Below are 14,055 nucleotides of genomic sequence, written 5' to 3'. Positions count from 1 at the left end.
GAGGCCATGTTTCGTCAATCACCCAATACTTGGGGCAGCTCGCATATGAGGTGGTCTCCCACTCTCGGATAAGATTGAACGCCGAGAGGATTCGTAGTGAACGGATAGTTAGTTAGTAGCCAAGCGCCCGTCGGACAGGCGTAAGCTAAACCCCTTTTGGAAACAAACTTCCAAGCTAACCCAAACTCGGATATCGATGGCTCTGATTGGCTGAAAGGTTGGCTCCATATCGAAGAGTAACTTAGTCGAAAATGATACTTCGATGATATATAAACCCGGTTGATTGCCTTGGATTGTTGGACTCAACAGTTGGTTCTTCTACAGTCAAAGTTGTGAAGTCCTGACTTGAATACCACAGCCCTTTGAAATATTTTTCCATCTCTAAACAAACTTCCAACACAACACTCAACATGTCCACTCACCTTGCCGCCGTCTGCCCAGCCAAAGGGCAGCCTTTTGTGCTTCAACCCCGCCTGACCCCAAAGCCAGGACCGGACGAGCTCCTGATCGCTGTCAAATCTGTGGCCCTCAATCCAGCGGATGCCATCATGCGAGACCAAGGCCTTCTCGTAGCTAGGTATCCCACAGTCCTTGGGTTCGATATGTCCGGTTTAGTCTTGGAGATCGGCGAGAATGTTCCTACCAATGCTAGTGAAGATGATACAGGCCCAGTTTTCCGACCGGGTATCACCCGCATCGCCGCCTACGCTGCGTCCGTTTGGAAGTCATGCGACCCAGACTATGGCGCATTTCAAGAACGGTGCCTGGTCCCCTGGCAGCATGCTGTACCTCTACCGGATGAAAGCATTTCTTGGAATCAGGCCGCCACTCTACCTGTTGCCATCGAGGTACCTCTCAGCGCATGGGATGCCATGGGCATACCTCGGACAGGAGATACCTCTGCGTCTGCTCCTGTCTCTTCTGGACCTGTTATTGATATCGGTGGTGCCAAGGGAAGGCCCACTACAGAGAAGCTTGAAGCTCTCCTGATCTGGGGTGCATCTTCTAGTGTCGGCACGATGGGTGTACAAACAGCACGGTTGCTGCGAGAAGATGTCAATTCTTCTTTTGCAGCTGTATACGCCACAGCAGGATCAGCGAATCATGATTATGTGCATTCTTTGGGCGCGGACCGCCTCTTTGACTACAAAGACTCACAGGTTGTGGATGTGATCATCTCAGCAGCGAAGGAGGACGGGCTAGTGATTAGGTACTGCTTTCTTGCTACAGGAGAGCTGGAAAAATGCCAGGCTGTACTCAAGGGATTCATCGAGGAAATTCAAGGAGAAAATGGGACAAAAGTCTCCAAGATCGCATCTGCACCCCTGCTTCCTCCGAGCGCCGAGGTAATTAGCGGATTGGAGACGATATTTGTGGTCCCGTCAATGGTGGAAGCGGAGAGGTTGGAGCAGTTTCGATACTGGCTTGGAATGTGGCTCAAGGCCAATTTGGCCAAGGGGGCCATCAGGCCAAGCCCAGAGCTGGAAGTTGTGGGAAAGAGCTTGGGGGCTATCAATACTGGGTTGGACAAACTGCTCTTGGGTGTGAGTTGTACAAAGCTGGTTCTAGAGATCACGGGTTGAGAAGTCCAAGAATATTGATACCGGTAAATGAGTCGGTGAATGAGCATTTTAGAGTAAATGAATTCAAATTTCTTCAGTTTATTGAGGAATTCTTTCATCTCAGCATGGATGGAGCGAACATGGTTTCCTTGTTCTTAAGATTTTATGCCGTTTAAAACGAATCAATCGGTACTTGGCTTTTTTAATCGCACCTACAGAACTATTTAACAATTAGAACGCAACACTATCAATGCACCATTTCTTTTGGCATGATTATTTTACTTATGACATTTTCCACTCGATTAAATCCCGGGTGATACTGTGCCATTCTGATTTCAATGCGGCTTTAATATGAGTAATTATATTTTGACGTTATATAGTACAACTGAATTAAAGATGAGTTGATAAAAGAGACTAAGAAAAAAGGAAAAGTTTGAAAATGATGAAGATCAATAGAAAAGGAGAAGATGGGGTTCCGAAGAGGAAGAGAGATGCCAGTTATCATGAGCACTTGGCCGTCTTTGTGACGGTAGCGGTACTGGTGGAAGTAGTCTTCACAACCTTGGTGGAAGTGGAAGTAGCACGCTCAGTGATAGTAACAGATGGCTTGTTGGTGACAGTGGAGGTCTTCACAACTGTGCTGGTAGAGGCAGGGAGAGTGATCGTGCTCTTGATAGTGGTAGTCTTGGTGACGGTGGTGGTGGAGGCAGGAACCTTGAGTGTGCTCTTGACCGTTGTTGACTTGAGACTCACAGTGGTGTAGGTGGAGCCAGGGAGGGTGACAGTCGATGTCTTTCCGACAAGGGAGGTGACAACGTCTGTGACAGTGGAGGCCTTGAGGGTCGTCGTCTTTCCGACTGAGGTGGTGTCAGTGACGGTCACAATGGAAGTGACCGCTGGGATGGTTGACACTGAGCTCTTGGTTGCGACCGAGGTCACGGTGTCGGTAACAGTGGCAGCCTTGAGTGTGGTTGTCTTGGTCGTGACATCGGTAATGTAGTCAGTCACGACAGGGATCGTGGTGGTTGATGTCTTGGTCACGTAGGTGATGTCTGTGGTGTATACTGTCACGGTAGCAGGATTGGCCCGAGGAAGAATATCACGCTTGATCTTCTTGGTGATTTCATTGGCTTCATCGCAGCTGAGTGTAGTTGTTACAGTCTTGGAGGCTGTCTTGGTCGATGTGGATGTAATCACTTCAGTGGTTGCCTTGGTACTGATGGTGGTGGTTCCTCCGTTTCCGACAGTGACAGTAACAACGGATGTAGTCTTTCCAGCCTTGCCACTTACTGTCTTGAGGCTTGTAGTTGTCTCCATTTCGGTGCTGGTGACGACTGACGCGGCAGCCGTAATAGTGGAAGTTGCGGTAACAGTGCTCTTCAGGATGCTTGTGGTATCCTTTCCAGCCACGGAAACCGTGACAGTCGTAGAAGACTTCTCGGTAGATGTAACAGTCTTGGGCGCTGGAGTGACTGTGCTGCCGACATCAAGGGTCACGAGCGAAGTCTTGGTCGAAGTAGTGGTAGGCTCAGTAACTACGGCAGTGGTTGTAATAGTCATTTTTTCCGTCGTGGTCTTTGAGACAGCCTCAGGGGTAACTGTCAGGGTGACAGTAGACTTGACGGTCGAAGTCTTGTCAACCGGAGTAATTGTAGCAAGGACAGCGGTGGTTGATGTGGACACAACGTCAATAGTAGTAGTGATTGCCAATGCGGAGACAGTTGTGGACGTCGAAGTGACAAGTGTACTAGCAACCGTCGAAACAGCGGTTGATGCGATAGTCGAGCTGACGACGGCGGTGCCAGGAACGAAGGGAGTACCATTCACGTGAGTGAAGTCAATCCAAGAGGTAGTCGTAAAGAAGTTGGCCAGCTCAAATTGGATAACTCCAGCATTGTCCAGCTGCGTAGCGAACGATGCACGCTGCGAGGTACTAGACCCGGGGCCATAATTACCATATTCGGCAAATGTGACACCAGAGGTCTGAGGGCTAGATGAGGACCACTGTTCCCAACCTGCAGCCTCCACACAGGATCCGAGGTAGGAGTCAATGTATGCGACACGAGCAAAGGAGTTCCAAGGTCTACCGAGGGAAATCTTAGACATGGATCCTGAACTTGGGGTGATGGTACACTGATCAAAGACGAATCCGCCAGCGGTTGTAGTAGTGGTGCGCTTATCAGCTGTAATGTTGATGTCGTCCTCGTTAGGAGCGATAGTGGTGTTGAGGAAGTATCCTGCGCCACTGCCCCAGATCATGTCGATGTTTCCTTCGACATATCCGTTGCTCATAAAGAAGTTACCGTTAATCAAGAGGGCATCCTGGTTACCTCTGACCTGGCAGCCTATTTTTCACAATTTAAGTATCACTCTAAGTTGGATATGGGGAATTCAACTCACCATAAAGACTGGCATACTTGCTTGACTTGACAGCAAAACCGAGTGTCGCGATATCATGCTGGGTACCGTTGTTGTTCACGAAGTTGATGTTCATTGCCTTAATGAATGATTAGCATCATGTTTCTCGCTGCTACTTCACGGGGCGGATCTTACCTGGAAGTAGTTTCCGGTAGCATAAACAGTGGCACTGTTAGAGTTGGATTCATCCGCACTAGTGTCAACACCATGGTTGTACTGGATGGTAACCTGGTTGCTGGAGTAGTCGTATGTGGAGTCAGAGTATCCCATCATGATTACAGAACCGGATTTGCTGATAATGAGCTGTTCCTCGTAGGTACCGGGGTAGATGAAGACAGTAGGTGTGACCTTGGAGGAAGTTGGAAGAGCATCAAGGGCCTTCTGGATGGTATCATAGACCGTGGTGTTGGTTCCAAGGCTTGTCTTGGAAACAATGTAAGCACCGGAGGGAGGTGTTGTACCATCATAGGCGACCGTGGCAGTAGGAGTAGCCGAGGTAGAGGTGGTGGTGGTGGCTGTTCCTGAGACAGCTGTAGGCGTATCAATGGTATCCCAGTAAGTCATATCAATCCAGTCAGTGGAGTCCATGACGCTTGCAAGAGAGTAGGTATCCTCTGTCAGGAGGGTGGCGTATCCAAAGGCCTCACGAGCGGCAGCATTGTTTTCCCAGTTGCTCGGTCCAGAATTATTGAACTCGGCGAATATAACAGCTCCAGTACGAGGGTCAGAGGTGGACCAAATCTTCCAGCCAGAAGGTTGAATGACGGAGGACAGGTAAGAGTTCTTCACAACAACCAGCGCGTACTGGGAGTAAGGACGACCAAGGTAGACAGTGTTGGTCAGATCGACAGTTGCGTCAGCGGCAGCTGTGAAAAGAGTTTGATCGAAGATATAACCACCGATCGCACTGGATGAAGCTCTGCTGTGCGCAGTAATAGCTGACTTGGCCCTCTTAGCTCCGATAGTGCAACCCTTGAAGTAGGCCTTGGAATAACCCCAAATGAAGTCAATGGCACCTTCAATATACGAGGACTCATAATATTGGTATCCTGTCGTGCTTCCAGTGAGCAGAGTGTCTTGCCAACCTTGGAAGTAGCAACCTGGAATCTTAGTGTTAGCATGGCTTATCAAAATAGCTTATCAAAATAGAAAATAGAGAAAGCATACCATAGAATGCGATATGATTTCCATAAATTGAAGCAGCAAGTGTCACGTAAGAAGACTCCAGACCATCAAGATTGTCCGAGTTGATGATGTTGATATTGTAGAAAGCGATGTTGTTAGACGCGGTGGCAATGGTAGCGGTTTCAGCATCGGAGTGACCAGTCGGTAGAGGAGACACGGAAAGTCCATGGGCGAAAGTGATCGTAACTTCATTTTCGGCGTAGGTCTGACCAGGGTTTCCGGTAGTATAACCAATGATCATGACCGGGCCATTTCTGTTAATCGAGGGAATTTGTTCTTCATATGTTCCTGCGTACATGAAGATTACTTGAGTGGTAGTGTCATCTGGAAGAGAAGCCAGAGCATTGGTGAGATTGCTGTAGGAGCCACTGATGGACCCGGAGGGACTGACCAGGACGGCGCCAGTTGGGGGAGTGGTCCCGCTTGAGGGGTGAGCCCATGAAGCAGATGCGGTGGCCGTAGAGAGAGATGTTGCGGTAGAGCTAGCTGTGGCAGTGGTGGTTGCTGTGCTGCTAGCTCCTCCAGTCAGATCATAGGATGGTGCAAGGCTGTACGCATCCATATCAAGCCATGTGGTGTCTCCAATCCAGTTTGCTAGGGTGTATGCTTCAGCCTGCGTCTCGGTAAGGTTGGTCGCAAATGAAGCACGGCTGCTAGACCAACTGCTTGGTCCAGTGTTGTTGAATTCTCCGAATGTGACATAGTCCGTTTGGGGGGAACTTGTTGACCAGATGTGCCATCCAGTGGGGCTGATATGCTTATCGAGGTAGGAATTCATGTAGACGACACGACTGTATGCAGAGTAGGGTCGGGCGAGCCAACTGCTCTGGTAGGTACTACCGTATGAAGAAGTGTAAGTGACAAGACAGTTGTCAAAGACGTAACCTCCGGTCGCAGTGGCTGAGGAGCGACTCATCGCAGCAATGCAAGAGCCAGCAGTGTTTGTTGCAATCACGGATTGATAGAAGAAAGCCGTTGAGAAACCCCAAATAAAATCAATGGAACCCTCGATATAACAGTTGGAAAAGACCTGAGTGCCCTTGTTTGCGAGAAGAGTATCCTGGAACCCAACAAAAGAACAGCCATAAGCTTGCACGTTACCGTAGAAGTCAGCGGCAAGGGCGGCTGTGTTCGCGGTCTGGGGGTAGGTGTTCTTGAAGTCGATGTTATAGATGGCAAGTCCCTTGCCATCCGAATTTTTGGCATTAACGATTGGAGTCTCCTCATCCTTGTTGGCACTGGTCAGAACTCCATTGGAGTATTCAATTGTCACAGTGTTCTGGGTATAGTCATTCTCAAAGGTAGTCTCTCCGCGAATAATGGTCTTGCCCGTGCGAGTGACCGAAATTTGCTCACTGTATGTGCCACTCTTAACAAAGATCGTGTACTCTTTGCTGTCATTTGGAAGGGCGGCAATAGCAGCAGTCACGTTCTTGTACGGTCCAGCGGTGGCATCCACGACAAAGGTAGATGATGGAGTGGCAGCAGTGGTTGTGGTTGTGGAAGCCGAGATAGTCGAAACATCAGATGCGGATGTTGCCAACGAGGTGCTAGTGGTTGAAGTCAAAGTAGTCGATGTGGCGACATCTGCGCTCGCAATGGCAGCAAGGACAGAAGAGTCAATCCAAGTGCTATCAGAAGAGGCATAGTTCGGGTAGGCAGCGGCGAAGACGGCACTGATGCTGTATGAAGACAGGTCCGATGCAGTCAAGAGAGAAACATATTGAGATCGAGTAACAGCATTGCTTGCATATGCACCTGCACCAGAGTTGGAATACTCGACAAATTTGTTTGCAGTGTTTTGACTTGTTGCATCGATATGGGCACCACTGGCAGCAACACAGCTACCCAGGTTGGAGTCACGGTATAGCACGGTAACTCCAGCGCCATTGGCAGCTGAAAGATAGACATTGCTGGTTGAGGTTCCCGACTTCTGAGCCACGGTGACATGGTCAAAGACAACCATCGAGTTGTACAATACCGACGTACTGGAGGTAGTACCCTTCATGTAGGTGATGAGAGCAGAGTTGTCGATCGGCACAATCTCTGTGTTGTAAACATAGAGACTTGCTCCTCCATAGATGATCTTGTCAAGGGCTTCAATATACGAATTTGCTATGATACCAAGACCCACGCTGGCAGTGATACCTAGACTTCCAGTTGAAACGATTTGGCAGTCATAGAATGCGTACTTGTTTCCCTTGAGGACCATGGCACCGTAGCTGGCCCCAGTGTTGACGAAGTTGATATTCTTGAAGTTGACTTGTTGGACATTGTTGTTCACAGTCAAAACAGTTCCAGCATTGGTAATGACTACCTTGTTCTTTGAATAGTCATCGGTTTGATCGGTTTGACCAACGACAGTGACAGTTGGTGTCGCTGAGACGGTGATCGCTTGAGTATAGGTGCCAGCCAGAACAGTCACAGTGGGAATTGCATGGATCTGGGCGTAGGAGATACCATCTTGAATAGCCGTGAACTGGCCGCTGCCATCTGAGGCAACAGTTACGGCAGTCGTCGAAGCTGTTGGTCTGTCAGCTTTGTTTCTCTGTTTCACCAAACAGAGTACTCACTAAAAGAAGACGAAGTTGATGTCGAGGTCGAAGTCGAAGTAGCGGAAGAAGCTGAGGTAGAAGTTGAAGTCGGGATTGATGTGGTAGTTGTCACTGGAACAGAAGACCCTGCAGCTGCCGCCAGGCCAGCTAGACCCAAGATAGACAAGAAGCGCATCCTGGAAAGCCTGAAAGGCAATCTGAGCAAAAGTGGTTGAAGCGAACCTCGCTATTAGAGTATATCTTACGAGTGCGATTCGACGGTTTAATTCCGTCCCATGGGCTGTGCGTGGACTTTATGTATGAGTTCGCCGGGAGTCAGAGTGCTCCGGCCGAAGATGAGACTATAGCACTTTGGGAAATGTGGCTATTTCCAACCGATATTTGTTACTATTCTGGGGTACGAATACGCGACAAGCAGACCTATAACACCACCGGGAACAAAGCTTGAAGTAGACTGTGGAAATTTCTGTTCCAGGCCCACGGCCCCGGAGAGACAATGGGAGTGTTTTGGATGCCCTGAAGATCGACCGTGGTCTCTCTAGGTGGCAACAGCCTTGATCCAAGACGATCGGTGCCGGAGTCTCCGAAGCTGGAGTATTTGAACGAGATTAGATTTGGTGCGCCACATTCCATACTGACAGAAGACAGGCTGCACACGTGGCCGGCGGATTCCGTGCGGGTCTTCGCAGACAAAGCCAGCAATTACGCTTTAGTATCAACTGTGTCGGTCACATCAAGTTGAATCTCATAGGTCTTCCATCCACGATTGAGCTGTCCTTGAATGACACAGGCTATCAACCATCTGGGACTTATCGTCCTCGTTACTAGCCAATTCACCGTTGTGTCTGAGTACTATAGAGTTGAGGCCGAGACTATTGATTTTCATATCACCTGAACCCTTTTTCCACCGGGGATTGTTCCCAAAAGCGTTAGTTAGAACCATCTCTCGTTGTGGCGCAGTGGACGTGTGTCTGAAGAGAAGATAAGATGCAGGAAATTATGTCCAATGCTAAGCCTTCCGCCAAGCCTTCGATCATATCGGGTTAAGTCAGTTCGAAGCTTGAACTCCTTTCTGTGTGCTAAAGTTTTCGCCTCATGCATTTCCAATTGTCCGCCAATCAAGATCCCTTCTTTCTTCACCGTCAGAAAATTCACGGGCGATCTCCGGAGAGTTACCGGAGAAATGGATGATATGTTCTTATGTCTTAGAATTTTTACCTATCATACCGACGGACCATAGGAAATTTTAACGGGATGTGCAAATTTTCCGGGTGAACACCGGCTCCGACTGCACCTGACAACTGCCAGGAACCCGATCCAAATAAGGTTAATCGCTGGACAAGCGAAAAGTGGAGAGAATTTGTAGATCGGTAAAAATGTCCTATTTCCAGTGTTATCTCAGTTGATCGATCATTCGCTATTGCTCGTTTTTTCTCTCTGTGCCCCATTTCTCTGAAACCGTCACTTCCGTCAGTCACATTCTTGTCGGATCGCTTGCCCAATTTCAGGGTCTACTTCGTTTGTCTCTCACGTATACCGGTGCATGTATGCATTCATACTCCGTGGACCGATAAATTTTAGATGATTGCCGATCAGAGATTTTCTAATCATCGTGATGAAGCAGATGTTGATCATAAACATCGCCCATTTTTCAATCAACAATAACATTAAAATTCCGTTTGTAGAAGTCATCATCCTTTTTGCTACCATATAAGCATACCCTCTTTCATGATTTGAAAAAAAGTAAATTTCCAGTGGGCGTAATATCATGCGATGTGTCATTCGATGCAAATTCAATGTTTCCACAATCTTTTACCGGAGATGTACAAATCTCAAAGAACGGTAAGCCATGACTCTCGGTTGTGCCTTGACTAACAAATTACCATTGTTCTACTGCATTCCCAATTTGCTAGTTGAGACTTCGGTTACGACCCTTGGTCCCCAGTTCATTGTTTTACTCTATTTATACGCCAGTTCTACTTTCGAGGGCATGTAGGTGTATATATGCATAGGACTTATAGCACTGCACCAGCAACGGTGAGTTATTGCAGGTTTAGCTTAGCGGTCAACATCAACATGGACTAGAACACCAAACTTCCATGCTTCAAATTATATTGATATACGTACTTGAGCAGACCTAGACTCACTCTAATCTGTACTTGTCTTGTTTCACATATTCAATTTCAGGTGTGCCTCACACGCAGGTTGCGCCTACTCTTTTCATGGCTCAACAAATTAAGAGCTTCATAAACAAACGTTATCATCGGACTGATGAAATCAAAGCAGACTGGGTTGTTTCACATCAAGCCTCCTCTTCCTGGCAGTCTGAGTCTTGGAGATGACTCTGGTGCCTCTCCTTTGGTGCCTGGATTGGATCATTTGCTTCCTCACAGACGTTGCTGGAACTAGGTACGGCGCAGAATGGATGGGAGATATTAGAGCGTTGTGGGTGCTTGGTGCCTAAGCTCGGGGATATTTCCGATGATTTGTGTGCGTTATTGAGAGCGAACTCCCCAGAGTCGAAGTATGTTCGATTCTATCGTGATTGTTAGAGCTAACGAGATTTCGCCGGTACTTCGGTACTCAGGACCATTGATTCCTCGGGGAAAAGCTTCTCCCTCAGCGGGACAATTCCATATCGACTCGCTATCTAAATATCAATGAGCACATTTGCTACCATTCGGACAGGCGCACTGGTGTCTTACTTTGCTTTGCGCTAGTTTCTTCTGTTGCTCTGACATCTTGATGTGGAGGGATCATGAGATAAAATGGACGCTATCGGTGCATCGTTTCTTGTTTAAAAGATCGCCTCTGTCATAAAGATTACATGACCTCATTTGGGCATTAGTAGTGACTCACCCTCTGGTACTGCAATTCGAACGAGGTTGTGGCAAAACAAACATGGATTCCGTGGTTTACGGTAGGCACTCTCACAGGTTCTCTGTGAGTGTACGTGTCACGCTATTTGTGGCGTACAAAATCTACGAATGATTTATTTTTTATGTTTATCTTAAAACTTTATTGCAGTATTCTTGGACAGCAAAAATATCAGTGGATAATTTGCTCTGAGATGAACGTTAATCCCACATTGATAATTCAGGTCCGGATAAATTATTGGCGGGTACCAGCTGATCGGGTGCCAGCTCATTGAGGGTTGTAAAACGCTCGGACAGGTTTGACTAATACGCATTAACTTTTATCCGGTGTACCTCGGTAAGGTTTGTGATTTTGACAACCCTTAATGAGTTTTTGTGCTCTTTGTGCTTTTTTTATGGCTAAATGCACGTTCTATACCCATTTATACTACACCTATGCTGTACATTTCACACAATACTGTCATATTTTTATCATTAATATGATGAGTTGAATTCTAATTTGACAACCTATGATCTGTATATGTACTACCTCGAAACTAGCCATGATAAGGTCAGTATGTTGTGAGAAATTAAAATTAGTGCATTGTGGAAAAGAAATATGGGAAAACATGGGGAAATAAGGGGCCATCATTTTATTTTACCAAGGCATTTTCCCAAATATTCCCAGGTTATGACAGTGGTTGCACAATGGATTATACAGTGTACAGTAAACCTCATTGAGGTTGGACTGAGATAAATTTTTTTTTAAAAAAAAAAAGCGGGTGCTTAGTCAAGACTTAATGAGCTTTTACCTAGACTCAACGAGCTAGGTGCCCCATTATTGAATGTGATAAAATCAAAAAGCAAAAAAAGATCCGGTTGGGCGGAGTCGAACCGCCGACTTCAAGATGAATGTTTAACAATTACAGTCTTGCGCTCTAAACCAACTGAACTACAACCGGATGTGATTGGTCAAATAAATCATAGTAAAATAATTGTACGCAATCAGCACTCTGTAGTTGAAAAAGATATCTTTGGGTTCTCACCTTTTTTGTATTTCCAGTGCATTCCTGTAGATTTTGATCAGAAAATTACTTGTCTTGGATAATCCAGATACCGAAGAATTTCATTATTCTTTGGTTTTTTACCGCCAACGAAAGTCAACATACAAATATATATTTCAAGTAGGAGTGCAGAGTGGGAAGAGCACGGAGTGAGAACTGCAACGTTTGAACTGGAGGACGCCAATTCTTTGAAAGTTGATCAATAACATTGACAATATATTGCTTTCTATCAAAAAGAGGCCAATAGGCAAGAACAGAAGCAAAACAATTGGATTAGGCCCCAATAGTCTAACATGTAGTCATCAAAATTCTCCTTCACTGTTCTCTAACGCTCGAAGCTTGATTCTTAAGATTTCAGGATACTTTATCTTTTAACTTTCATAGAGTCATATAACTCTAGATTCGCAGAATAAAAGAAAGGGACCGTATAAATTCGTCGCTAGTAATTCTGAGGGGTCTAATACAAAAAGCTCGCTAAAAAGTCAATTAAGGTTGGAAACCAGCACCATCAAGATCAACTGGCTTGATAAACCTTGAAACTGCTGAACTCCCAATAAGCTGTACTGAACTGATCAGCATTGTCTCGCACATATGTCTCACATGTACCGGAACAACTGCTTTGATCAGTATAGTACGTGGTCGCACCAGCCCAATCACCGCAAAGGTCGATATTAGCGATGATACTCTGGTTCTTGAAATGAGATCCCATATCACAATCCGTATTGGGGAAGTCTGCGAAGGCTTCCCCCCAGGTTGATGGGTCGGGGCTGCCTGATGTCACATCAGATGGGATGCTGGAACGAGCCCATTGCCAGACTCGAATACCGGCGTCACGAAGCTCCATCGCATAGACCTATCAAGTCACAATGTTAGCCAGGTATATTCATGGAGAGTTGTGTAGGTGATATCACGACTTACTCCGCCTCCGTTTGAATTGAACTCAGGGCCGTATGTGCTTTGGGTACCTTTGACTCCACAGCCGGAATAATCATTGGCCTCATAGTAACAGTTCTTGTTTTGCACGGAACCATATTCTTTCCGCTTGACACCCATTGAGCACCCTTCAGAGGTGTGGAGAGTTGCTTGGTTCCCGTAAACACCCTTGTTGGCAGCTTCTACGACATCGATCTCTCCATGCGCCGGCCAGTTGTCGGGGTCTGTAAGCCATAATGCAGGCCATGTGCCACATCCATACGGAGTGTGCAAGATGTCGAAGACGAAAAGACCATCCGCATAGGTGTTATTAGATGTAATCCTCACAGATTGGCGCCCACTGGCAGCTTCTGATCCATTATAAGTCGTATCCACTCGCAGAATGGCAGAGGTGTCAGTGGCGTATGTGAGATTGAGCCACTCTGCGTTAGCCCGACCAATGTATCTAAAAAGTGAGTTAGCGCCATATGTCACGCATTATTCCCAATGGGAGACATACTGGACAAATCCATTGGCTGGATCTGCGTCAGTGTAATATTCAAAATTGTCGAAAAAGGATGAGCCCGAGTAGGTATCTACCAGGCTGTAGTCCAATGAAGAGTAGTTGGGATATCGGTTGGCTCGCACTCCCAGAACAGCTCCCACGATAACAGCGACAATAACCACAATGATTCCGACCGCAAGAAGGATTTTGTTTTTCACAGACCATCCTCGAGGATCCCATCTTGAGTATTGGCTTCCGACTTCTTCACTCCACGATCCATAGGCAGGCGGTTGACTAGCCCTTGAGAATCCCGATTGGGGTAATTGCCCTCCCGTTTGGAATGCCCCATGGTCATTCTGGGCATAATGGTCAAGCATTGTGGTTGTGAATTCTCGACGGGTCAGTTGGATAGTTGATAGTATAGCGAGCGCTTTGCGAATCAGCAACCAGCACCACCTGATCAGCTCAGGTCAATCAGACACGGAAGAATAGTAATGTAGGAAATACAAGCCACAGCCCAAGATTTATGGGAGAAAAATTGCACGGCCTAAAAACAGACTGCGTATGCAAGCAGGGCTTGGGATGACAGGATCCGCGGCCAAGAAAGCAGGCCACGCGTTAGATAAGTGGGGCGGTTGCCATCCCGGCACTCCATGGCCATATCTCATAAGGGACAGTGCAGATTCCTACCGACTGAGGTTTGTTTCCCGTTGCCTCCAGGTTCTCATTTGTGGTGTGTTTCTCCGCTATTGACAAGTGGCTCTCGACCCAAGGTCGCAAGATCCCTGGACCCAGCCTTTCTGACCTCTAGCACTTGTTGAAGCTGTGGCTGGTGTGAGAAGATCCTCGTCCTGATAGCGATAGCAATTGCACGTCCTGTAGAATCCGACAACTAACTTATATACGTCTCCAAACCTCTCTCCCAATTTCAGGTCCGCTCACGAACAACTCAAAAGTCGGATTTCCTTTGATATAAAAGAATTACCACAGACTACTCAA

At 47.0% G+C, this 14,055-nt stretch overlaps 4 protein-coding genes across 4 annotated transcripts; 1 reads left to right on the top strand and 3 right to left on the bottom strand.

The window, feature by feature from the left end:
- Positions 1 to 410: 410 nt before the first annotated feature.
- On the top strand, positions 411 to 1,583 carry N7511_009438 (zinc-binding alcohol dehydrogenase family protein; the record flags this gene model as incomplete). The annotated part of the gene is made up of 1 exon (XM_057131815.1): positions 411 to 1,583. The coding sequence occupies one exon, from the start codon at positions 411 to 413 to the stop codon at positions 1,581 to 1,583; it is 1,173 nt and encodes a 390-aa protein (XP_056979803.1).
- A 480-nt stretch (positions 1,584 to 2,063) lies between these two features.
- Positions 2,064 to 7,895, bottom strand: N7511_009437 (putative pectin methylesterase; the record flags this gene model as incomplete). The annotated part of the gene is made up of 5 exons (XM_057131814.1): positions 2,064 to 3,907; positions 3,963 to 4,059; positions 4,116 to 5,080; positions 5,148 to 7,688; positions 7,874 to 7,895. 5 exons carry the CDS (start codon positions 7,893 to 7,895, stop codon positions 2,064 to 2,066), a joined length of 5,469 nt encoding a protein of 1,822 aa, XP_056979802.1.
- A 2,127-nt stretch (positions 7,896 to 10,022) lies between these two features.
- N7511_009436 (camp-regulated phosphoprotein family protein Igo1) lies at positions 10,023 to 10,461 on the bottom strand (the record flags this gene model as incomplete). The annotated part of the gene is made up of 3 exons (XM_057131813.1): positions 10,023 to 10,256; positions 10,311 to 10,370; positions 10,426 to 10,461. The coding sequence occupies 3 exons, from the start codon at positions 10,459 to 10,461 to the stop codon at positions 10,023 to 10,025; spliced, it is 330 nt and encodes a 109-aa protein (XP_056979801.1).
- A 1,692-nt stretch (positions 10,462 to 12,153) lies between these two features.
- Positions 12,154 to 13,433, bottom strand: N7511_009435 (glycoside hydrolase family 16 protein; the record flags this gene model as incomplete). The annotated part of the gene is made up of 3 exons (XM_057131812.1): positions 12,154 to 12,492; positions 12,558 to 13,017; positions 13,072 to 13,433. The coding sequence occupies 3 exons, from the start codon at positions 13,431 to 13,433 to the stop codon at positions 12,154 to 12,156; spliced, it is 1,161 nt and encodes a 386-aa protein (XP_056979800.1).
- Positions 13,434 to 14,055: the final 622 nt, after the last annotated feature.

This window comes from Penicillium nucicola, assembly GCF_028828085.1.
Source record: "Penicillium nucicola strain IBT 29836 chromosome Unknown utg000010l, whole genome shotgun sequence".
Lineage (NCBI taxonomy): Eukaryota > Fungi > Ascomycota > Eurotiomycetes > Eurotiales > Aspergillaceae > Penicillium > Penicillium nucicola.
Note: the sequence above shows the minus strand (reverse complement) of the source record. Positions and strands in the feature narration are given on the sequence as shown.